The sequence below is a fragment of the Bos javanicus genome, chromosome 10 (genome assembly GCF_032452875.1).
Source record: "Bos javanicus breed banteng chromosome 10, ARS-OSU_banteng_1.0, whole genome shotgun sequence".
In the NCBI taxonomy this organism is placed as follows: domain Eukaryota; kingdom Metazoa; phylum Chordata; class Mammalia; order Artiodactyla; family Bovidae; genus Bos; species Bos javanicus.
In genome coordinates this window covers 37,134,742-37,160,232 of record NC_083877.1, presented here as the reverse complement: position 1 = coordinate 37,160,232, position 25,491 = coordinate 37,134,742, and the positions used below count along the sequence as shown (strand labels likewise).

The 25,491-nt window shown below is 49.6% G+C and overlaps 1 protein-coding gene across 1 annotated transcript; it reads left to right on the top strand.

Annotated features, from left to right (window-relative positions):
- The first annotated feature begins 297 nt into the window (after window positions 1–297).
- On the top strand, window positions 298–24,268 carry PLA2G4D (phospholipase A2 group IVD). The gene is made up of 20 exons (XM_061430877.1): window positions 298–504; window positions 5,157–5,229; window positions 5,425–5,561; window positions 6,133–6,264; window positions 6,942–6,982; window positions 7,371–7,413; window positions 8,699–8,753; window positions 9,065–9,195; window positions 10,108–10,218; window positions 10,348–10,385; window positions 10,565–10,700; window positions 11,029–11,165; window positions 12,782–13,004; window positions 18,130–18,247; window positions 18,571–18,708; window positions 18,939–19,046; window positions 19,178–19,369; window positions 19,639–19,805; window positions 20,460–20,646; window positions 22,201–24,268. The coding sequence occupies exons 1-20, from the start codon at window positions 460–462 to the stop codon at window positions 22,425–22,427; spliced, it is 2,439 nt and encodes an 812-aa protein (XP_061286861.1). The 5' UTR covers window positions 298–459; the 3' UTR covers window positions 22,428–24,268.
- The last annotated feature ends 1,223 nt before the right edge of the window (window positions 24,269–25,491 follow it).

Sequence of the window (25,491 nt, the reverse complement as noted above, 5' to 3'; positions counted from 1 at the left end):
TTACAATCCCCTAGAGGAGTGAACTGTCGCTAAAACCAGTTGCATGGAAGGGGCAAGAGGTCTAGGACCAGAGTCCAGAGCCCCCTGCAGCTAGGTTGCCAGAGTCTGCTCAGCGCCTGCCTCTGGGGCTGCCCTCTTGTTACTCCTAGGCTCCTGGCTGCTTGCCTGCCCCCTCTCTGGTATCCTGACACTCCAGGTCTGGAAGGGATGCTTCACCTGCAGGTTCTGGAGCCCTGCCAGAAGTTTCTGGAGAAGAGAGTTGACTCAGCCTCGGGAGGAACAGAAGATGCTGGGCTGAGGGAGTGACCTGGAGGTGGGGCCCGGGCTCCCTATAGAATTATTGCTCCTTGAGGCTGGCAGGTTCACAGTCAGTCCCATCCCATTGGAGCAGTCGCTGCCAGCCAGCCAGCCAGGGAGCTGGCATCTTGGCTGGGCCTGGAGTGGAGCCAAAGTGTCGGCATGGAGAGATTGACACCTAGGGGACCACCTGGCCATCCTCACCAGGTAATAACGCCTCCGAGCCTATTGGCATCACTCAGGGCAGGGCTTGGAGCCAGGGTGCCTCTAAAGAGCCTGACACAGCTGAAACCAAGGTGATTCTGGTCTCTGGGGAGGGGCTGGGTCCCAGACCTGGCATCTCTGCCTAGGCAGAGGATGAAGGAGGAAGGCAGAAGGTGAGGGAATCTGTGTTTAGGGATAATGAGTGGGTGGGATGGGTGATTAACAGCCATAGAAGTAAGCCCAAGGAGACCAGAGTCCACCGTGATCGACCAGGCAGCAGACCCTTAGAGCCCCACCCCTTCCTTCCTCCGAAGGCTCACACACCACATCAGAGAACACACTGGCTGTGTGTCACAGAAGGAGACCCCACCAGGTCCGCAGCCTACTACTGCAGGCAGCGGGCTTCCTGGATCCGGCCAGAACCCAGGAACCACCTGTGCATCTCAGGAGATATGCTAAATCCCCACCCTCAAATTATTTGCCAGGCCTGAGAGCTATGAGGCTGCAACCAGGCCAAAGAGGCCTACAAACTGCTTGCTCTCACCCTGCTAGGTGCTTTCCCTCAATCTTTGCCACAGACCCAGGTCAGAAGGACTGGCTCCTCAGGTCTCCCTTGCTGCCCCAGAAAGTGGCCATGAAGGATGCCAAGATCACTGTCCAGGGGCATTTATTTCATTCAAGAGCTGGCCAGGCTTCTGGAGCTTGGCCCTGAGATCCAGGCCTGAGTTGCAGCTAGGTAAGCAGCTCTAACGTGATGCTCCTGAAGATTTGTTTGGAGCAGGCCAGGTACCAGAGACTCCTGGAGAAGACGGAGGGGGGACCCTTCCATTGCAGGACACCTGCCGTCCCAGCCCATGTCAGCCTGAGATCTGGAGGACCCTTCCCAAGCCAGACATTAGTGGAAATGCCCTGATGTGGGCTAAGGGGGACTCATGGCTGCAGGAGGAGGAAGGTGGAGGGGCTGGGCTCCAATAGGAGCCTGAGCCCCAGGACCCAGCAGTGGAAGTGTCTGAAGCATCCCCTTTCCTCCTCATCTCCCTGGAGAAGGCTGGACATCCTTTTCTTCCACCTTGCCTTCTCTGGGCCCAGCCCAGTGGGCAAAACTGGCTCATAGGCCCTGGGAGCCTACCAACACACCTGGGAAATGTCTTATTTGACAGTCCTGGGATTGGCCGAATCCCCAAGGCCTTCAAGTTGGCTCCAGGGGCAGGCAAGCTTCAGCGGCTGCCCCACCCCACCTCTTAACCTGGTGGAAGGGGAAACTGGAGCCTGCCTTGGCAGCAGAAGTGTGGCTGGTGGGGCAGGCCGGGGCATCCAGGACTTGCTCTGGGATGGGCCAATTGTGTGGTTCTGGAGCAACATCTCAGCCTGATTCAGAAGGTTCAGGGCTGGAAGCTGTGGCTGCAGCTCCCACTCCCGGTCTCTCCAGCCTCCTGTAGGCAGGTTACTGGGTGCCAGCAGGGAGAAAAGGCAGCCTGCTCATTTGTCTCTCCCAGCTGAAGACCTCATTGTCATAGGTCCTCTGGACCCCGGTCTGGGGACTCCAGCGCCCCTCAGTCTCCCTTGAGCAGGGCCAGCACTGAGCCATGGAGGAGGCCCTGGGGTCACCGTGCAGGGGGAGAGAGGGTGTCTAGGACTCTCAAAAAGGAGGCACTCCCAGGATGCTACAGGAAGCTGAGCTGGGGGACCCTACAGGAGACCCTCCACGAATGTCCATTGTCAGTCTTTAGTGGACAAAGTAGTCCAGGGGGGAGGGTCTTTAAACAAGGAAGGTGAAGCCCCAGAACCCTTGGGAGAAAAGACTTCTATTAGTTAACATGTTAGTTGGCTCAATAACCCTATTTGTCTAAAACAAATCCATGAAATTCTAACGTTTAGATATCCACAGGGTAGAGGGAGAAATCTGGATGGTTTTACAAAGATGCAAAGTCCTAAGAACCTTCTTACGGATTGTGAGCTCTGGCCCTGAAGGCCTGGGTTTGAATCCAAACTACATCACTTGCTTACCAGGGGCTTCCCCTGTAGCTTGGTCGGTAAAGAAACTGCCTGCAGAGCAGGAGACCCAGGTTCAATCCCTGGGTCATGAAGATCCCCTGGAGAAGGAACTGGCACTGGAACCCACCCCAGTATTCTTGCCTAAAGAACCCCATGGACAGAGGAGCCTGGTGAGCTACCTACAGTCCATGGGGTCGCAAGAGTCAGACACGACTTAGTGACAAAATCACCATGTCACTTACTATCTCTGTGACCTAGGACAAGTCTACCTTGCTGAGTCTCAATCCTCTCATCTGTGAAATGAGAGAACTATCTTACAAACTGTTGGGACAATAAACTGAGTTTGAATATGTAGTATGCTTAGTATAGCACCTAGAAACATAAACTTAACAAGTACTTAATAAATATTAATAGTAATAAGAAAAATTGTCTAGAAACTGCTTACTTTTTTGCTAAGCATTCTACAGGCATTAACACATTGAGCCTGAAAACACTGTGTCAGGTTGATACTGTTATTAGTCTCACTACAATAGGGAAACAGAGGCACTGGGGAGTTTAGTGACTTGTCCTGGGTCACATAGCAATCAAGCAGTTTAGATCCAGACAATCTAGCTGGACACCTGCCTTGACCAATCTGTTCTCCTACCCCAGCAATGACTAGTCATTGTAGTGACTGTCACAGCCCATCCTCCAGATGCTATATTAGTGACACTCTTAGAGGTGAAGAGAATGGAGTTTCACCCTAGGAAAGAGATCCTCTGGGGAATGGTGGGCTTTCTGAGGTTGAGAGCTTCTCAGTGACCAGAGAGGAAAATGGGCAGCAACATCCAAATTGGGCAGGGTGGCTGTCTGGAAAGCAAGAAATTGGGATGCTTCTTAGTAGCCCCAAGTGGCTTTAGAGCAGCCCATAGGCTGTGGCCCTGAGAACTGGGGGGCCTGGGGCTGCCTCTGCCTCTCCCCAGCGTGGAGTGGGCATTGGAGCACAACTCCTCACAGGAACCAAGGTTCCAGCCTGCACCTTCTCTGTGGTGGATGGTGATGGAATTGGTGTGGGGAGGAAATGGAGCCAGGTGTCTAAAAAGTCACTAAATCACTGTCAATTACAACCTCTGGCTTATGGCCTGTGGATGTCACTGCTGCCACTAATCCCCAAGAAGGGAGAAACCAGTCTATCTTGCTGGGAGGGTCACGTGTGCTCTGCCAGAGAGCTGACTAGGCTGACAAAGACATTCAGCCAGAAGCCACAGGACAGGGAGAATTGAGGACCAAGGGGCACAAGCCTGATTGACTTTGCTGTGGCCCATTGTCCTTTAAGCCTCTCTGTGGGGCATGGAGAGCCTGTCCTGTGGACGCTGAGCCAGCCTTGGGCAGGGAGCACCCACGCAGGGCAGAGACGATCCTGTCAGGAGCCAAGACTGTCGATCACATGCACAGAAGCGGGACTGGCGGTGGGAGGATGCAGCACAGGAAAGAGCTTTGGTTTCATCACAGCGCTGTCTCCTGACCCTGCAGGCACAGTGTCACTTCCGCCGCAGATGGCAGGGTCTTATCATAAGAAACGTGTGCAGGGTGCCCAGGAAAAACTACCCAGAGGGGCCTCAGGAAGAACACAAACCCGGTGGCCCCCTAAATGCCAGCAGTGCCAAGGAACTCAGCGGTAGGGGTTTGAGGATACGCGCCCCCCACCCCCGCCCACCCTGTCCCTGGGCAGGACTCAGCCACACCCCACCTGCCCTCTGCTTTTCTTCCTGCCACCTACTTCTGCTCATCTTCTTGGTCCCTCAGAGCTTCTGCCCTTTCAGTTTCTTTTCCCATCTCATTGGGCTTGTCTGTGGGCTAATATGGCCTCACCATCATCTTAATTGGAACAGGAACTGGCAACCCACTCCAGCATTCGTGTCTGGAGAATTTCATGAACAGAAGAGCCTGGCGGGCTAAGGTCCATGGGGTCACAAACAGTCAGACACAACTGAGCGACTAACACATGTCGTCTTAATACATTTTGCCCCCTGCACACAGTTAACAGCCTGATGCTCTTGGAATTTCCCAATTCACATCCAAGAAAGGGTTTGTACCTGAGGCCATGAGGGAGCACTGGGCCCCTGGGGCTCAGCCTCCTGGAGTCACATGCCCACTTCCTTTCCAGAGGGCTGGGGGGACAGTGGGCAGCCGGGTCACATGCTTCACCAAGGGGCTGCCCTCCTGGGAGCTCTGGGGGTGGCTGACCCCAAACTGACATGTCCAGTAAGGTGGGCATCCCCTGGCCCTTCGTTTCCTGCACTCTTCCCTATACTGTGCAATCCTGCCCCTGAAGGGAAGGGTTCCCACAAATTCTACCCCCTTTGAGGTCTGCCATTCTCTGACAGCCACAGCCCCAAGGGCGGCTAAGTCACTTCAGTCATGTCTGACTCTGTGCGAATCCATAGACAGCAGCCCACCAGGCTCCCCCGTCCCTGGGATTCTCCAGGAAAGGATACTGGAGTGGGTTGCCATTTCCTTCTCCAATGCATGAAAGTGAAAAGTGAAAGTGAAGTCACGGGCAGTGGTAGGCAAAGGCTGTTTGGCCCCACAATGCCTGGCAGCATCAGTAAGCATCTCAGGTACTGATCAGTGGGGCTCATGCCTGAGCAGGAGGGACTCAGTGGTCTGTTTCTCTCCAGAGGGAGGCCTCTACCTGCTGGCGGCTCACCGTGAAGGTCCTGGAGGCACGGGGCCTGGGCTGGGCTGACCTGTGTGAGTAACTGTGAACAGGGCTCTAGGGAAGTGGGGTTGACTGGGTCCTAAGGGAAAGACCCAGGCAAGTGCCTAGGAGCTGGGCTGGGCTGGGCTGCCCAGAGTGGCTGCAGGGATCTTGGGAGGAACCTGGTGAGGCGTCTGGAGAGTGATGTGAGGAATTCTCTCTCACAACGGCTCCCTTGATGTTGGCAGTGAGCGAGGCAGACCCCTATGTGGTCCTACAGATGCCAACCGCACCTGGAACGAAGTTTAAGACCAAAACAGTTACCAACTCCAGTCATCCTGTGTGGAACGAGACCTTCACTTTCCTGATCCAGGGTCAGGTCAAGGTAAAGGTCAGAGTATCCCTGGCCACCCACCTGAGGACAGGTGGTACCACACACACGAACGTTTTGGGGTGGAGCACACCTTTTTGTGGGGCTCAGGCAGAGACCCTGGGGAATGGGGTGTCTGTGTGCTCCAGCCTGGATGTGCTGTATGCGAGAGGATATGCGAACGGCAAGGTGATGGTCCTCCCGAAGCCAGTCTGTGGAGTGGAGGCATAAGAGCCCTCCTGACTGGGTTGTTTGAGGTTAAATGAAATCACACATGGAAGACTCCCAGTAAGTGCCTGGGGCCTACCGTGCCTTAGGGAACCAGCAAAGCAGGCATGGAACTGGGATGGGGGAAACTCTTTGAAAGAATTTAATTTCTTATAAAAACAAAAATTAACAGGGGTAAGTTAAGAACTTTGCTGATTTCCTTTAACCACTTTCAGGCTTTACCTATATTTTTATTTTGAAGTAAAAAGCGTGGAGGCATAATCATCTTTTCTTGCCCTCGGCATCAAGTGAGGGCTCAACAGTTGTGAGCCACACTATGAGTTAATAATGTGCTAAGTTGCTGTTCTCGGGTCCCTAGAATGTTCTGGAGCTGACCCTCTATGATGAGGACACGGTCACGCAGGATGACGCCTGGTTCAAGGTTCTCTATGATGTCTCTGAAGTCCTCCCTGGCAGGCTGCTCCGAAAGACCTTCTCCCTGCGTACCCAGGTGGGTGGGGGTACCTACCGGCCCCACCTCTCAGCTCCAGGCTGAGGAGGTTGCGTAGTTTCTCCTGTCTATTGGGATGCTGCCAGGCCCTTCCCGGAGATTTTCGCATTTTAATAGGAAAGGAGAGGCTTGACTATTATCAGCTGAATCATTTAATGAAAGATTCTAGTCTTCTACAGGGAAGGAAGGATTCTAGTCTTCTACAGGGAAGGAAGGTTTGGGATGATGTGAAAACTTCCTCATGTGCTACAAACACAGCTGGGTGTGCCCAGCTCGTCAGGGGGTGCAGGCTCATCACTCCTGCTCACTGCTCTGACCCTCCCAAGGCCTGCGTGATGGCCTGTGCTCCTTCTGCAGCAGGCAAAGCCTGGAGGCATGGAAAGCAGAGTTCTGGGGTTGGTCCCCCTTGAGAGGAAGATGAAAAGGACCCTTGGCATCTTCAAGCCTCTTTAGGCTTGTGTCCCTCGTCTTCCCCTTCAGCCCTGCCAGCTGTGGAACCTGAGCAGGTAGCCCATTTTTCCCTAAGACTCAATTTCCTCGTCTGTAAAATGGGAGCTGTTGTAACACCATGCCTCCCTTGGAGGCAGCTTGAGATGATGACATGACACACATAAAGGAGCTGTGCCAACTCCAAAGACACGTGGGCATGTGGGCAACTGGTTCATCTTTAATTCCAGGGACCGGAGGAGCTGGACGTGGAGTTCCTGATTGAGAAAATGTGAGTGCTGCCACCCAGCCCAGGGAGTGTCTCAGGACAAGGCTCTCCTGAGGAAGATATCCTCGATTCAGATCTTCCCATTGGTCTTTCCAGTCTAGATGTGTTGTTCCTCATCTCCCACCCCTGCCAGTCAGGGTGGGGGGACCCTATTAGAGAAATGAAATGAGGAAGGCGGTATTTTCTCTGCCCCACTCTCCTCCTCCCTCCCCGCCTTTAGCGCTTCAGAAGCATTTCCCCACACCCTGAAGAATCATATCCAGGACTCAGAGAACCCTCCTTGTCACTCAAGGAGGCCCCATCTGGGTGCAGCCTGAGATGGGAGGGGCATGTCAGTGCAGGAAGCATTGGCCTTTGCAAGGCCGCACTCTGAATGGTTTGATTTTTCCAGGTCAGACCGCCCGGAAAACCTCATCACCAACAACGTGCTTGTGGTAACCACCTTCCCCACACCTGTGTGGGAACAGGAAGCAAGGAGGCTGAGGGAGGGACCCCAGAACAGACACCAGGGTAGAGGTGGAGGGTAGGGGTTTGGGGGTGGGCCAGAAGGGGTGAGGCGAGGACAGGACTTTGCAGTAAGACTGCCTGGCCTTCCTGCTGGGTGGTCACCTGGGGCTGCAGGGCTTGGAGGGTGCCTAAAGGGCCACTTGGAGAGAGAGGAGGCTGAGGCTCTGCTGAGAGGAGTTCTGTGGGAGCTTTGAGGGAATTTTAGGCCAATGGTGTTTAGTCATGTGTAATGAGTTCATAGTTATTAGCCCTGAAGGTGGCAAGGAGGACTGACAGGCCAGGCCAGGCTCAGGCTGTGAAAATTCAGGTAACGAGCCTCAGAGAGCCTTTCCAGTGTGGCCTGCTTCCAAGCTGGGAGCCCTGAGATAGAGTCAGGGGTCAACCAGCTCCTCCCCGGAACAGTGGAGGGTCCTAGTCAGCTCTCCTAAAACATAGCAAGCTCACAGAGCTGCAGTGGACAGGAATGGGTGGTGAGCGATGTTTAGAAACTTTCTATTCAAAGCAAAGTTCCCAACAGGCAATACAGCCCTGACCTGGGAGCCAAGCCAGGCCCTGCCTGTGGCAAGTCAGGCCACTGGAGTTCAGAATTGAAGTGGGCACCCACCCTCGGGGTCCTACGAGTATCTGTTTGATGGGCTAGCATTACTTTTTCAAATACCCTGTAAAGAGCCACACCTGAGGCAGCTGTCTTTCATCTGAGGTGATGGAGCCCAGTGACATGCTGTCAATGTAGCAGTTGGGCTGTGGGCTCCAGCTGGCAGGCATTAAAGAGAGAATGCAGCAGACTCCCTTGGCAAGGCAGTCAACTGGAAGACAGTCAGGAGATGTTTCAGTGGCTAAAATGTTAAGGTTTTGTTTCTCTGACCCAGTCCATCATCCTGTGGCCTGGCAGGTTGCATAATACTATTTGGGAGCAGTTATAATAGAATGCCTCCTCCAGGTTGAGTCTGCAGAGAAAGAGAAGAAAGAACTGGGCCTGAGGGCTGGGGACGCTTTCAGAGATGTCAGAAGTTTGGCAAATGTAGAAGGCTGGGTGGAGATGGGGTTTTCCTGGCTTCTCCAGGACCAGAGGTAGGGTGAGAGGTCTCAGCATCTGGTTCCACTTCTGGTTCTGGATGCAGTGGATTTGGGATAGTGGGGCTCAGGGGGTGAGGTTGAGGGGACCTCAGCTTCCCCTGCAGAGTCCCCTGTCCACAATGTGGTCTGCCCCAGGCGCGAGAGCTGTCACGCCTGGATGTCCATGTCGTCAGCATGGCTGTGGCTGCAGGTGAGACAAGGTCTGGCCTCCGCCTGGAATGGGGGGGGGGGTGGATGGGGGTGGCTGGAGGTTTCCCACACAGCACAAGGGCAACGGGGCTCCTCTGGGCATTAGAGTCCCCCCCTGAACTGGGGGAAGGCACTCCCACAGAAGGTGGGAGTCCCATGGGGGTTGTGGGCAGAGCTCTTTCCAGAATACTGTTTGCCCTGGTCAAGCCACTCGGCCTCCCCATGTCTGGGGCAGTACTGCTGGTTTCCTGGATCCTCGCTGGGGTTCTGGGTTTTTGTTTCCTTGTGCTAGTCTGTCCTCTCTCTCCCTAGATCAGGATGAGCTGGAGCTGGTGCTGAAGGGCTCATATGAGGACACGCAGACATCTACCCTGGGCACAGCCTCTGCCTTCTGCTTCCACTACATGGCAGCCCAAGAGGCTGAGCTGAGTGGGTGCCTGAGGGTAGGTCTTGGCTCTGGGGCTACCTGCCAACCCCAGCCTTGGGCCAGCTCCAGCTGCTGCAGGCCTCTTTCTGGCCATCCCCCTGCCAAGGTCAGGCCCCTGTGGCCTTATCAGCCTCCCCCAGTTAGGCACTATGCCCTTGCCACACAAGGAGGATGGCCAATGACCTAGGTTGGGCATGGGGGCTGTGCCATGTCAGTCTTTGTTTAAAGTCTTTAATGGCTCCTCCAACAATGCTCTTAGAATAAAATCCCATGTCTGTGTCCACAGGCCCTGATAACCTGGCCCCTACACACCTCTGCGGACTCGTTTTCTTCCATGTGTCCCTCATTCATGATGCTCCAGCCATGTTTGTCTCTTCTTGCTTTTCCAGCACCCCAAGTGCTTTCCCTGTCCCCCTGTGTCTCTTTCCAAGGCTGTCAACTCCTCTTCTTCCTCGTCTACTTCCTCCTCCTCCTGCTCGTTTAGATCTCAGCTCAAACAGCACCTCTCCAGAGGCCCTCCTTGATCCTCCCATCTTAAGTAGACTTCACATAGCTCTTTGGTTACTCTGTCACATCACACTGCTTATTTCCTTTACGATACTTAGTAACATCAATTTGTTACCTGTTCCTTTGTAGATTCACACATATGATTCAGTTAGAATAATAAATAACACTTAGCCATTGATATACTAAAAAATATAAGCTATTATAATTATTATTGATTGAATAATAATTGAAATATGGTTGGTTTACAATATTGTGCTAGTTTCAGGTATATAGCAAAACAATTATTATAATTACAATAATTATAAATATTGTAATTATTTTTTTATTATTGGAGTGGGGCTTATATCTGTCTGGATCACTGTCTAGATACACAGTAAGGATTTGTTGAATAAATGAATGAATGAACAAAGTTTTCTTCCAGAGCTCTATAAGCAGTGGCTGGAACTCAGGCCACTCAGCTGGGCACCTCACTGTGCCCCTGAGGTCCTTGGCCATGGGGAAAGAGGTGACCATTGACATGCCTGCTACAAACGTAAGTGGCCTCGGCTAGATGGGAAGTGTCAGTGAGAACAAAGACGGGGGAGCCAAAGCCCCCAGGGGATACCCACTCTCCCCTCAGGGTCTAGAACAATCTGAGTAGGGTCTCTTGCTCTGATTTCAGGCCCCAGGAGTGAAGGTGCAGCTCAAGGCTGAGAGCTGGTAAGGGCCATTCACATACGTGGAAGACCGGGGTAGTCACAGGAGTTGGGGAGAGTGGTATAAAGAATAGCCTTGGGAGTTGGGAGCAGGGAGTTTATTCGGCAGTCACTATGGGCTTCACCAACCAGTGGCTGAGCTATGCAGGTGCCCCCTGACCCTTGACTCCTATACCGCCCCAGCCCTGAGGAGCTGGCTGTACATCTGGGCTTCGATCTGAGTGTGGAGGAAAGAGCCTTCCTGAGCAGGAGGAAGCAGGTGGTGGCCAAGGCCCTGAAGCAGGTCTTGCAGCTGGATGGAGACCTGCAGGAAGATGAGGTTTGTGGGGGTAGAGGGACGTGGGTGCAGATAACTTGTACTGGCCCTAATGGACTTCCTGACTGCTATGCCCTCTCCAGATACTTGAGTCACAGAGACTGGGGGATGGGCATGTGGGGGAGAGATATTGGGCGTGGGGAAGCTCTCTTTGGGGACACTCTCTTTGGGGACCTGTCCAGGGCTGAGAGCTATTACTTGTTGGGGAGAAGCAGGTGCTGGCTCTAATCCTGAACACTTTAGGCCCTGCCCACTAGGTCCCATCCCTGGGGGCAGGGGGCCACTCCACCCCTGTCCTTGTTAACCCAACCTGTGTCTGTGTGCAACCCAGGTCCCTGTAATAGGCATCATGGCCACAGGAGGAGGCGCCCGGGCCATGACCTCTCTCTATGGCCAACTGTTGGCCTTGCAGAAGCTAGGCCTTCTGGACTGCGTGACCTACTTCAGTGGCATCTCAGGCTCTACATGGTGAGGGCCCTGGGGACTTGGAAGAGCAGAGATGATCAGGCTCCAGAGGGATATGGAGAGGACATCAATGGGACCCTTTTTGTGGGGAAGCCAAGCGGTATGGGCTGATAGGTGCCAAATGGCTTTCTCAAAAGGGAGGAAACAGACAATCAGAGGTCCTGCCATGAGTGAGCAATGGCAGGACATCCATTCCATGCTACTGAATAGGCGTAGGTTGGCTGATCTGGAAAGAGCTGGCTTTGTGTTTCTGCAACACTACTTACTGACTAAGTGACTCTGAGCAACTTATTTCCTCTGATTCTCAGTTGACTCATATCCAAAATGGGGGTAATAATAGCACAAACACCATAGGATTAGAGTGGGACAGCCCAAGTTGAAGCACTTAACATATCTGACACATATCAGGAACTCCAAATTGGTAGCTCTTTTTCCTTTAATGGTTGTTACCTCATTTTATCCTCACAACACTATGCGGTAGTCTTCCTTATTGTCCCTATTGTTGTTCAGTAGGTCAGTCATGTCCAACTATTTGGACTCCATGAACTGCAGCATGCCAGGCTCCCTGTCCTTCACTATATCCCAGAGTTTGCTCAAACTCATGTCCATTGAGTCCGTGATGCCATCCAACCACCCCATCCTCTGTGGTCTCCTCCTCCTCCTGCTTTCAACCTTTCCCAGCATCAGGGTCTTTTCTAATGAGTCGGCTCTTCGAATCAGGTGGCCAAAGTATTGAAACTTCATCTTCAGCATCAGTCCTTCCAATGAATATTCAGGGTTGATTTCCTTTAGGACTGACTGGTTTGATCTCCTTGCTGTCCAAGGGACTCTCAAGAGTCTTCTCCAGCACCACATTTTGAAGGCATCAATTCTTCAGCGCTCAGCCTTTTTTATCATCCAGCTCTCACAACCCTATAGTATAGATGATAAAATGTAGGTCACAAGATGTTATTTTACCTAAAGGTAGCATTGCCTCCTGATACCCCACTCTGAGAAGTGAGACTTCTCACTGTTGGAGAGTCATTCCTTTGAGTCTTACTGAAATGTGACTTTAAGGAGTAAAAGATGAGTAAACTCCTCAGAGGAGTTTAGGTGACAGCTGTTGACAAGCAGTGTCTTAAACGGCTTCAGGACAGACATATAAAGAAAGGAGTAGGGCCTATAGCTGTGCTAGACAATACAGCAGCCACCAGCTACATGTGGTTACTGATCACATGAAATGTGGCTAGTCCAAATTGGGATGTGTTATAAAATGTGCAGCGAGTTTTGAAAAACAGTTTGAAAAAATATAAATTTATATTAATTTAAATATTGATTACATGCTGTAATGATAATGTTTAGATACTGAATTAAATGAAATATACTGTTAAAATTAATTTTTTCAGGTCTCTTTTTACTTTTTAAAAATGTGGTCACTAGGAAAATGTAAATTACATATGTGGCTCACACTCTATATTGGACAGTGCCAACCAAGGAGAGAAAACCCTGAGACAGCTCCCAGACAGGCCAGGTTTGGTGGCAGGAATCACATGTTGGGAGAAGTCAGAGAATGGAAATTGGAGTTGCAGCAACCATGCTGAGCCTTGGTCTCCTACCGTAATGATCCTTTGTTTTCTCAGGACAATGGCCCATCTGTATGGGGACCCTGAGTGGTCGCAGAAGGACCTCAAAGGACCCATCAGTCATGTCCGGGAGCACCTGGCCAAGAGTAAGCTGGAGGCCTTCTCTCCCAAGTGCCTGGCGAGCTACCATCGGGAGCTGCAGCAGCGGGCTGAGCAGGGCCGCACCACGACTTTTGTGGACCTGTGGGGTCTGGTGCTGGAGTTCATGCTGCACGGTCAGGTAGGGCACCTGTGCACGTGAGGGGGAGGGTGTGTGCACTGGTGGGGCAGGGGCAGCCCTGCAGCTAGCTGAGGCCCATGTGCCTTTCCTGTTGGGAAAGAAAGGCCAGTACATTGTTGAAGGATATGGGAACAGCCATACCTCTCTACCTCAGTGTCTGCCAACTCTGGAATGCTGACTTTTTGAGTCAGGTTAGTCTTCAATTAATTACCGTGAAACAGAAATTTCTGGATCTCTCAAGAGCTAGGGACCAGTTAGTGCCAAAGTCAGTTAAGCATTGTGTTTGAGTCAGTGAGATTTTTGGAACAGCTTTTTATTTATACTGTAATATGAAATGTATTCTTCTTCACTTCATGGTAGTGTTAAAAGCATACACTGTGGGGCCAGATTTCCTAGATTCTAATTCTAGGGCCTCTTACTAGCTATGTTTCCTTAGGCAAGTTACTTGACCTCTCTGTGCCTCAGTTTTCTCATATGTACAATGAGAATGAGAATAGTACTTATCTTACAGGGTGGTTCTGAGCACTATTGTTGCCTTGGCATAGGGTAAGCATTCAGTTCAGTTCAGTTCAGTCCAGTCACTCAGTTGTGTCCAACTCCTTGCGACCCCATGAATTGCAGCACGCCAGGCTGTAAGCACGGAGAAGGCAATGGCACCCCACTCCAGTACTCTTGCCTGGAAAATCCCATGGATGGAGGAGCCTGGTAGGATGCAGTCCATGGGGTCGCTAAGAGTTGGACATGACTGAGCAACTTCACTTTTACTTTTCACTTTCATGCATTGGAGAAGGAAATGGCAACCCACTCAGTGTTCTTGCCTGGAGAATCCCAGGGACATGGGAGCCGGGTGGGCTGCCGTCTATGGGGTCGCTCAGAGTTGGACACGACTGAAGCGACTTAGCAGCAGCAGCAGGCTGTAAGCATTGCTGCTGCGAAGTTGCTTCAGTCGTATCCGACTCTGTGAGACCCCATAGACGGCAGCCCACCAGGCTCTGCCATCCCTGGGATTCTCCAGGCAAGAACACTGGAGTGGGTTGCCATTTCCTTCTCCAATGCATAAAAGTGAAAAGTGAAAGTGAAGTCGCTCAGTCATGTCCAACTCTTAGTGACCCCATGGACTGAAACCCACCAGGCTCCTCCATCCATGGGATTTTCCAGGCAAGAGTACTGGAGTGGGGTGCCATTGCCTTCTCCAGTAAGCATTAAGTGTCAGCAAATCTATTTCTTTACTGTGATCCTAACACCATTAAGACAAAACTGAGCATATAAAAATTTTTTATACCTTGCTTCTTTAAAAAAAGAAAAAGAAAAGCTTAGTAAGTCAACTTCTGGATCTTATATTAACTGATACAATGATTAAAATCAGGATTCTTTTTTTTTTTCCAAAAAAAAATTGTGAAATTGTGAAATTGTTTTTTTGTTGTTTTACCCCTTATAGTTTCTTTTAAAGCTTTTGAAGTGACTAAAACACAAAAAGTATTTTAATATTTGTAACAAAAAAGTACTATCAAATACATTAGCAGAGGAAAGATTCTTACCGTTCTTATCTTTGGATATCAAGCATTTGACCAAAAATGATTATTATGGTCCAAAGGACCATAAAAGGACCAAAAAGTGAATTCGTTTTCAATTTTTTCTTTAAATTTTTGTTCTTGTTGGCAAGCAAAATGCTATTTGGAAATTACCAACCATTCTTATTTTTTATTAGTTAAAATATTTATTATAAAATCCTAATAAGTGTTTTTTACAATAATTTTCAGACCTAAGAAAATACATAAAGCATAAAGAATAATATAAGGAATATGCAGGATCTCACTAATCAGCCTAAGACATGAAATGTTACAGAAAAAGCCAAAGCTCCCTGTGGACCCCCCTCCAGCCCCATTTCCCTCCCACCCCCAGAGTGAACCACCATCCTGAATTTATTATCACATACATATCTGTAACCTGTATACTTTATATTATACGTAACATATATCTTACAAATGTTTATACTTTCTTAGATCCACCTTTATTACATATACTTATATTAAAATATATATATCCTTAAGGAAAATGTAATATTAATTGCACAATGGTTTTATACAAGTCTTGTACCCATGTGTTCAAGATTCTCTAAGCCTTGAAAATACATACCCAGTAGTGGAAGTGTTAGGCCATTGAGTGGTGTATCTTCAACTTTTCTAAGCTATTGCCAAATTGTTCTCCAAAAGGGTGGTGTTAATTCACACTCTCACTACCAGTGTATTATAGTTTCTTTTTCTCTACATGATTTTCACACTTTTAAATGTTTGTCCATTTTATGGGCATGAAAGGAAATTTTATTGTAGCTTTCCATTTCTTTGACTTTTAATAAGGCAACATTTTCAAGTATATTTGTCATTGGAGCTTGCTCTTGCATTGATTATCTACTCAAATCCTTTTCTATTTAATGCACCTTTTAAATATTATTTTATAGGAATTCCTTATAAATTCAGGATATTAATCATTATCAGTCCTAATAGACTTTGATGCATGGTTTCAATATAGTCCAATGTGTCATTCTTTTCCTTTATGGTTTGTACTTTTAGAGCTTCCTTGAGAAATCTTTTCCTCCCCTAAAGTTATGAAATATCTTTCTGTATATTCTTATATGAGTTTTATATCTTTCTTTTTCACAGTTAGGGCTTTAATCTACCCAGAATTTATCTTCAGGTATTATGTGAGTAGGAATTAAATGTTGTTTTTTCCCACATGGATAGCAGACTTCCCCAGTATCACTTATTATCCCCACTGATCTACATTGCTGCGTCTGTCATGTGTCAGCATGAAGCTACAGTAACTCACACATTCATGGGACTTTTCCTGAGCACTTTATTCCATCCTGAAGTGAAGTGAAGTCACTCAGTTGTGTCCGACTCTTTGTGACCCCATGGACTGTAACCTACCAGACTCCATCCATGGGATTTTCCAGGCAAGAATACTGGAGTGGGTTGCCATTTCCTTCTCCAGAGGATCTTCCCGACCCAGGAATCGAACCTGGGTCTCCCTCATTGCAGGCAGACGCTTTACCATCTGAGCCACCAGGGAAGCCCCTTATTCCATTCTAATGGGACTCAGTCTTGATCCTGGTGCCAATCCTGCACTGGTTTAGTAACTACCTTTGTGACAAATGTCAGTTTCTGATTGGGCAAATGTATCCCCACCTTGGATCTCAGAATTATCTTGGCTATTTTTGGTGCTTTGCCTTTCTATATACATAATAGCCAGCTTAGTCTCGTGATATATATTGTTGGGATTTTTGTTGAAATGGCATGGAACTTATAAAATCAACATAATTACTTGAAACATTTTTATTTTATTGCCATATCCTATGTACTCTTTGGCTCTACTATTTAAGCTCATGTTTGGTTTTGAGGGTGCAGTGTTTTATTAACTGACTTTTCTGTCTGGTGTCAACAATTAATTACTATAGGTAGGGAAAGCTTGTTTTAACAGCTCACTTTTTGAGGTACTAGAAAGTGAAGTTTGATCCTAGGCTATACAGAAGACATATTTAATTACCATTTGATCCTCCAGAAATGACTTAATGCATGGTTTTATGTAGTTTGTAGTCATTTTTTAAAAGACAAACTTAATTAGTCTTTTTAATATTGCTCACAAGAATAAAAATCCTTGTGGTGTTATTGAATGACAGTGCATCCCTTAGAATGAACACCCATGCAGTTTTGAAAATTTTGTCCCAATATGAATGCTTTTTGAATATTTTCTTCTTTTCCTTAGTCATCATGCTTTATCTCTTAAAGCTCACCTTGATTGTGTGCTTTTTAAAATAATTCTTTTTTTAATTATTTTATTTGTACTTATTTATTTTTATCTGTGACTGCACTGGGTCTTCATTGCTTTGTGCAGGCTTTCTCTAGGTGTGGCGAGGGGGGCTACTCTTTGTTGCAGGGCACGGGCTTCTCATTGCAGTGGCTTCACATGCTCTAGATGTGCGGGCTTCAGTAGTTGCGGCCCTAGAGCTCATGGGCTTCAGTCAGAGGGCTGTGGGGATAGGGAAGCACATGGGGTGTGCTGAGGCTTTGTCATCGGTGCAAGAGCAGGACTCCTCGTTGATTGGGCTGGGCTAGATACACACCTGGCTGATCATCAGAATCACCTGGGAAGATTTACAAAAGCCAAATTCCTAAGTGGCTTCTGCTGATTCTCAGAAGAGACCCAGTAATCTGTATTTCTCACACATTCTGAATAAATCTGATGATAGAAGTAGATACAGCAGGGTGGGAACCTCTTAGGTGTAGCTGCTGAGAACAACCTTCAGCCTTACAGCTCTGAGAGCCTGAGAGATGGTGTGTTCATGGTACATGTACCAATCCACAAGAAACAGCCCAGGGCTTGTGGTGGCAGAATCCTTCCCCAGGTGGGGCTCCAGGTAGCCACCACCAACACCCTTGCTGAGGCCTGAGATGAGTCATATTTGCATCTCGGTCTGGGATAGAAGGAGACCCTTCTGTACTGCTAGAATTCAGTGAGTCTCATTGGAGGTCTCCCCAATAGGCAAGCCACAATCCTTGCCAGAGTTCTGTTGGAGGGAAAAGTAGAAGCAGAAGGCAAGGATAAAGAGTGGGGTACAACTTATACTGTGCAAAACAGGGACAGAGGAGATGAGGGGAGGTGAGGATGTCAGGAGTGTGTTTGGGAGGGGCTAAAAGTTGAACTGTGTCCAGGTTTACCTAGAAGGGCCAGCCCCTGGCAAAGCTAACAATGCACACTGAAGGAGGATTCCTGAGTCCTCTGCAGAAAGCTCTGTGTGTGTGTGAGAGAGAGAGACAGAGGATCCATGGCCCCTCCACCCTCTGACTCATAAAGATGGGCCACTGGCACCATAGGATGCAGGGATGGCTGTCACTGTTGACACTGTGGTCCTTGTGATTGGCACTCTACAGATATGCAGCTCTCAACCTGCAAGGCCCTACATGGCAACCCTGCATGTGGGGCTGGTCACACAGGGGCAGGAGTGGGAATTGCATCATGTGCCCACCCATGTCACCCAGACCCCCAGGCGCTTCCCCCCAGCCTGTTACCCACACCCTGTCTCCAGGGTGCTCCCAACCTCACTTTGGCCCTCATGCCTGCATCCCAGGTGGTGGATCAGAAGCTGTCAGGACAGAGAGCTGCGCTGGAGCGGGGCCAGAACCCTCTGCCCCTCTACTTGAGCCTCAGTGTCAAAGAGAACAGTCTGCAGACCCTGGACTTCAAGGGTACCATTCTCAGTCCCATCCATTGCGTCCTCCAATACACACACACACGCTCATGACGCACAGATGGCCCACGTCCTGGAAGGACGGTGGTGCGGATGGGCTGATGGGTCAGGTGGCAGGGCTCTCCATCTAGGGCAAGGGCTGTGGTGGCTAAGGATGTAGACAAAAGGCTGAGTCGGGGCGGAGGGGTCAGCTCAAGAGTCAGTCAGGCCGGCAGGAGGCTGAGGCCTGCTGGAGGGCTGTGTCTTTGGCCCTTGTCAGATCTGCCCCTCCTCCCAAGCCCATTGTCCTCTTTTTCCTGCCTCTCGCTCCTGCCCCCTCAGAGTGGGTCGAGTTCTCCCCCTACGAGGTCGGGTTCCTGAAGTATGGAGCCTTTGTCCCTCCTGAGCTCTTCGGCTCTGAGTTCTTCATGGGGCGGCTGATGAAGAGGCTCCCAGAGTCCCGGATCTGCTTTCTGGAAGGTGAGGGGTTGTCACTCTGAAGGCCCCGGATGTCCCTTGACCAGGCCTCTCTGATCGTAACCCCTGTACCCAGTTATGGGCAGAGCCCCTAGTGAGGGCGGATATTGGGTTGTGGGGAAGGGCCTTGTGGGGGCAGCCTGTTCCCCCCTCCTTCTCCATCCATACCCAAGGGTGGGGACTATTGGGAGGCAGAGTGCTGAGGCTGACTCTCTTGGGGATTTGGCCTGCAGGTATCTGGAGCAACATTTTCTCCCTGAACTTGCTGGATGCCTGGTATGACCTCACCAGCTCTGATGACACCTGGAAGCAGCACATCCAGGACAAGATCAGGGACCTGGGTAAGGAGCCTGGAGTGAGGCTGCTTCCCCTTCTGATGCTGCAGGGTCGGGATGGGAGCACAGTCAGGATCAGGCAGGGCCAGGCATTTCCAAGCCTGTCACTGGACCAACATCTATTTCTCTGGGCTCAGAGGTGTCCCCTGCCTCCGCGGGGACCTCCTCATGGCCAGAGACCTTGTGGATGCAGCCTGGAACAGCACTGGCCCAGATGTTTAAAGGCCTCTTGACAAGCCGACCACTCTACCAGCACAGCTCCAACTTCCTCCAGGGCCTCCAGATGCATAAGGACTACTGTGCCCAGAAAGACTTTACCACCTGGGCAGGTAAGGGCCAATGCCATGTGTCTCCCGGTAACAAGGTTTGGCTCCCAGGTGGAGATAGACCATGGCTGGGGCTACCAGGGGTCTTGGGTCCCAGCATCCACTTCTGGGGCGTGGCTTGGAGAAGGTCTTGCCAAAGGCTCAGATGACATGCATTCAGGGACTGACACAGAGGTAAGAAGGGGATGTGGAGGCAAATGCAGGATGAAGCAGGAGAGTGGTTGGTCTGTGTTGGAGTGGCTGCCACTGACTATTGCTGCCTCCTCCATCAGACTGCAGGCCAGACTCCTCTCCCAACCAGCTGACCCCGCAGGAGCCCCAGCTCTGCCTGGTGGATGCTGGCTACTTCATCAACACCAGCTGTCCCGTCATGTTCCGGCCAGGCCGCAGGCTGGACCTCATAATCTCCTTTGACTACTCTCTATCCTCGCCCTTTGAGGTACTGCTGGTTGTCCCACGGGAACCCCAGACCCTCTAACCAGCCAGGCCACACTCCAGGGGAGAGCAGAGGGCCACTGACCCAGACTTTCTATGTTGCCAAGGAGAGGGAGAGGTGACAGGCTTTGACTCACAGGCTCCTGCCAGGGTGGGAAAGGGCTGTGGAAGAGCTGGGGCCCTGGGCTCCCGGGAATGGTAGACAGAGGGTCGGGGTGGGAGGAAGCTCATCATGCCCGCCCCCAAGAGGAAGCGCTGGACAGAGGTGAGAGGAAAGCCTGGCCTGTCCACATCCATCCCCCTGGGTCTCCCCCGGGGACTCTGTGGAAGGGGGTGAGTAGGGCTGAGAGACAGAAGCCTTACAGAGGCTTACTTGAGGCTCTGAGAGTGAATAAGCCGGAATAGCAATCCCAAATAGGGATGGGGGTGCTAGGACTGTACCCCACCTAAATATTCTTGCCAAACAATACTGCAAACCGCTTGGATCCTTGGCCTCCCTCTGAGGCACCACTTAGCTTGACTGGGCCATGAGGAAGACAAAACCAGGTTGCCCTGAGCAGTCTGTTTGGGCTGGAGCTATACTAGCATTTTCTAGAATGCTGACATAGGATGACCCGGAAGTAGTCGGTGCTCTCTCTGGGTCCCCCTGCCCCACCAGGTGCTGCAGCAGACGGAGCTGGACTTCCGGGCCCGGGGGCTGCCATTCCCCCGCGTGGAGCCCAGCCCCAAGGACCAACGCCAGCCCCGGGAGTGCCATCTCTTCTCAGACCCCGCCTGCCCCGACGCCCCTGTCGTGCTGCACTTCCCACTGGTCAATGCCTCCTTCAAGGACCACTCGGCCCCCGGTGAGGCAGCCCCACCCCTGCTTACTAACAGCCTGGCAGTCTGCTCCTCACAGGCACTGACCTGGGCTCTCCTGTGTCCCTGTGGCCAGCAGAGGGAGAGAGTCTTAAGCTTGTCCAACCCAGTGTGGGACATGGCAGAACCCTGGCCTGTGGTGCGTGCCCAGATCCCTGTAAAGTCACTGGGCTGCCCTTCTCTTTGTCAAGACCCCAGGCTCAGTTGGCCTCCCCTACCCTGATGCCGCTCACTACACCTGGGCTCTGCTCTCTATTCTGTGGCCCGGGTGGGAGGGGCGGGAGCAGAATGTGGGAATCCCCACACTGTCACCTCCACAACTGCTACCAGTTGCAAGATTTTCTAATGGCCCCCCAGGTTGGACAGCTAGGAAAGAGAGACCCCGGTCCCCTCTCTCTTAGATTCCCCTAAGCCTGCCTAGGGTCACAGTTGGCCTCTCTATCATTCTACTGCAGCCCTTTCTGGGGTCCTTTCTGAGGGAACTCAGCCTCTACTCCAGGGTGCCTGAATCTGAACTCTAATCACAGTCCCTCCAACCCTTGCCTCCCACCAAATGGTCAGAGTTTTATGACCTTTTGATGGGAAAGTCAAATTCTGCATTTGTACATGTTTTTGGCTTTCTATTAACAGTTCCCGCCATAATTCTGAAACTTCCAGCTTTACTCTTTTTTAAAAACGTTTTTTATTTATTTGGCTGTGCCAGGTCTTAGCTGCAGCTTGTGGAATCTAGTTCTCTGACCAGGGATCAAACCCATGCCCCCAGCATTAGGAGCAAGGAATCTTAGCCATTGGAAGCCAAGGAAGTCCCCCAGATTTACTCTTTTCATTTTGTTTTTTATAATTTTGATTTATTTGTGACTGTGCTGGGTCTTCGTTGCTGCACAGGCTTTTCTCTAGTTGTGGCCAACAGGAGCTGCTACGCTCTAGCTGCTGTGCTCGGGCCTCTCATTGCGGTGGTTTCTTTTGTTCTGAAGCATGGGCCTTTCAGTTGTTGTGGTGCATGGGCTTAGTTACTCAAAAGCATGTGGAATCTTCCCCGACTGGGAATCGAACCCATGTCCACTACATTAGCAGGCAGATTCTTTACCACTGAGCCAGGAGGGAAGCCCCAGCTTTACTCTTAATGTGCTCAGTCTGTATCTTGGAATTCTCTTTCTTTCTCAGCAAAGACTGTTTCTTGCAAAGCAAAAACCCTTTGGTTTTCAGATGTTTGTTTCCACCATGAATTCTAAGAAACCATTCACTAACCTAATGGACTTTGTTTTTCTGCTGCTTTCAACTTATCCCTGAGGCTGAGGTGGGTATCAGGGGGTGGAAGACACGCAATGCTGTGAGGAAGTGTGGGGAGCAGCGCACGCTTCATATCTCAAAATAGCATCCTGCCACTCACAGAGTCCTGGGCAGAGGACACAGGGCTGGGAGGAAAGCATGGAGCCCCTTCAGTGGGGAGCAGCTCAGCCCTGTGCCCAGCCTCCAGGAACAGTCCTGCCAGCTGTGGAGGCCCCGGACCCTGTCCTTAACTCCCTCCCGCCCCCGGGCAGGTGTCCGGCGTGGGCCTGCAGAACTCTCGGCTGGCCAGATAGATCTCACTGGGGTCACCTCGCCCTATTCCACGTTCAACATGACCTACAAGGAGGAAGACTTCGACCGCCTGGTGCAGCTCAGTGACTACAATGTACGGAGCAGCCAGGACACCATCCTGCAGGCCTTGAGGACCGTTCTGAAGCACCGGGCCCCAGAGGCCAGGCCTCCAAGGGTGCAGACTTGAGACTTCTCAGGGGCCCCGGGTTTTGAGGGCCTTACTGACCCCTCCAGTGGCCAGGGGCTCAGCCCACCTACAGTGGGCACAGCCCTTGTGGGGCTGAAGTTCATGGGTTCTCTCAGGCCTGCGTCCTACCCAGAGTTCTCCCTTACCTTCAGAGCTGGTTTGAGAGGAGCTGAAAGCAAACTCCTCACCAGGCCACTGAGAGGAACAACTGGTCCAACCAGACATTCACAGGCAGTGCTTCTCATGCCTGAACAGCATGGATTTGAAGTGCAAGCTGGAGGTGCCAGACCAGGGTGGGATGGCAGGGTATGGGCCCGCCTGAGGGGTGGATCTGGGTATCAGGAATCACAGTCCATCCTGACAGGCTTCTGTTACTGCCTTCGTTCCTCCTTCTCCTCAGTGTAAACTATTTCAAAGCACCATTACTGAGATATGATCCACATGCCATATAATTCATCCGTCTAAAGTATGCATCCAGTGGCTTTTACTATATACTGGGTTGGTCAAAAAGTTCATTCAAATTTTTCTATAACATCTTATGGGAAACCCCAAACATTTTAGCCACCCCAATATTAAGAAACTGCAATCAATTTGAGAACATTTTCGTTAACCCCAAAGAAACCCGTTACCTCTTAACTGTCAACCTCAAACCACCCCCACTCCAGCCCTAAGCAACCTCTAATCTGTTTCCTGTTTCTTTTAGATTTGCTTAAACACTTCATATAAATGAAATCATATAATATAAATGGAATCTTACAATATAAATGGAATCATACAGTATGAATGGAATCATACAATATGAATCATACAGTCATACATATGTGGCCTCTCGTGTCTGTTTTCTTTCAGCAAAATATTTTCAAGATTTGTCCATGTTGTAGCAGATGTCAGAACTTCATCCCTTTTATGGTTGTATAATACTCCATTGTGTAGAAATACCACACTTTATTCATGAGTTGATGGACATTTGGATTGTTTCTGCTTTTCTGGTTATTATAAATAATGCTGCTGTGAACATTCATATACAGTTTTTTTGTGTGGACAATGTTTTTCATTCTCCTGCATATATACCTAGGAGTGAAGTTGGGTCTTATGGTAATTTCCTGTTTAATCTTTTGAGGAACTGCCAGACCATTTTCCAAAGTAGCTGCACCATTTTGCATTCCTGTCAGCATTGTATGAGGATTCTGCTTTCTCCACACCTACGCCAACTCTTGTCATTGTCTGTCTTTTATTTATTATTATAACTATCCTAGTGAATGTGAAGTAGTATCTTGTATGCATTTTTGTAGTGTCAACATTAAGAATTTTTTCACATACTTTTTGGCCTTTTGTTTTTCTTCTTTAGAGAAATATCTGTTTGGATCTTTTCCCCATTTTAATTGGATTATTTGTCTCTGTTGGATTGGAAAAATTCTTTATGTGTTCTCTCATTTGATGTAGGATTTGCAAAGTTTTTCTCCCAGTCCATGGGTTGTCTTTTCACTTTCTTGAAGATATCCTCTGAAGCCCAGAAGTTTTGGATTTGGGTCATTTCCAGTTTATCTTTATTTTCTTTTACTGCTTGTGCTTTTGCTGTCATATTTAAAAAGCCATTGCCTAATCCAAGGTCATGAAGATTTACACCTATGTTTTCTTCTAATGGTTTTATAGGTTTTGCTCTTACATTTAGGTCACTGATCTATTTTGAGTTAACATTTGTATGTGTGAAGTTCAATTTCCATTCCTTTGCATATCCAGTGGATATCCGATTCTTCCAAAACCATTTGTTGAAAAGGCTGTTCTTTTCCCATTGTATTGTCTTGACACCTTTGTTGAAAATAAATTAGCTACAAATGTGAGGGTTTATTTCTGGATTCTGATTTCATTTTATGGATCTGTTTGTCTATCTTTATGCTGATATCATACTGCCTTAATTACTGTAGCTTTGTAGCAAGTCTTTTGTGAGTCCTATGACTTTGTTCTTCCTTTTCAAGATTGTACTGGTTATTCAGGGTCCCTTGAATTTCCATATGAATATTAGGATTAGCCTGTCAATTTGCATGAAGCAAATAGCTGAGATTTTAATGGAATGGAAGGAGACTGCTTTTACAAGAGGAAAAGGAAGTTGGGAGGGCTTGAGTAAACAGAGTCCATGACTTTTCATTGACTAAGTCTTTTCCAGGAAAGAGTCTTTCTTCTTCCTCTTGGGCTGTCCTATTACTGGAGAGCAAGCCTGAGAGCTCCCTTGTCTGGCCTCCTGACTCTGAGGTTTCTGTTTATCAATATTTTACACTGTAAATCACCTCACACAAGCCCAAATCCTACAATAAAGCCCTCCTACTTCCCACTTACCGAGACACTCCATGGTTCCCCATAGAGTATGATCTCATTGGTTGCAACAAGTACCAATAAACTCAAATGGGTTCAATTACAGTGATGTTCCTGGGGGTGTTTGGTTGGTGGGCATCAACCAGAATTAAGCAACTTGCTCAGATCACTAAACTCAGAAGTGGCAAAGCCAGAGCTGAAACTGTGGGCTTTAAAATCAATGCCAGGCTCCTAACAGCCACACCACCCTGCATCTTTAGGCACTTACTTTGGAACTTGCTCTATTGTATTGTGAAGATTTAACTTGTCCTAAATGGATGTGAAAGTTGGGCCATAAAGAAGGCTGAGCACCAAAGGATTAATGCTTTCAAACTGTGGTGCTAGAGAAGACTTTTGAGAGTCCCTTGGACTGCAAGGAAATCAAACAAATCAATACTAAAGGAAATTAACCCTGAATATTCATTGGAAGGACTGATGCTGAAGCTGAAGCCCCAATACTTTGGCTACCTGCTGAGAAGAGCCGACTCCTTGGAAAAGACCCTGATGCTGGGAAAGGTTGAAGACAGGAGGAGAAGGTGGCAACAGAGAATGAGATGGTTGGATGGCATCACCAGCTCCAATGGACATGAGTTTGAGCAAACTCTGGGAGATGGTGAAGGACAGGAAGGCCTGGCATGCTGCCGTCCATGGGGTCTCAAAGAGTCGGATACGACTGAGTGACTGAACAGCAAAAGAAGGGTTTGGCCCCTGGAAT

What these genes read in the sequence shown, in the direction of transcription:
- PLA2G4D (XM_061430877.1), top strand. Translation starts at nt 460, where the DNA reads ATGGAGAGATTGACACCTAGGGGACCACCTGGCCATCCTCACCAG. An exon ending in GGCATCTCAGGCTCTACATG is followed by an intron (nt 11,166 to 12,781) that starts GTGAGGGCCCTG and finishes TTGTTTTCTCAG; the next exon opens with GACAATGGCCCATCTGTATG. An exon ending in AGTTCATGCTGCACGGTCAG is followed by an intron (nt 13,005 to 18,129) that starts GTAGGGCACCTG and finishes CCTGCATCCCAG; the next exon opens with GTGGTGGATCAGAAGCTGTC.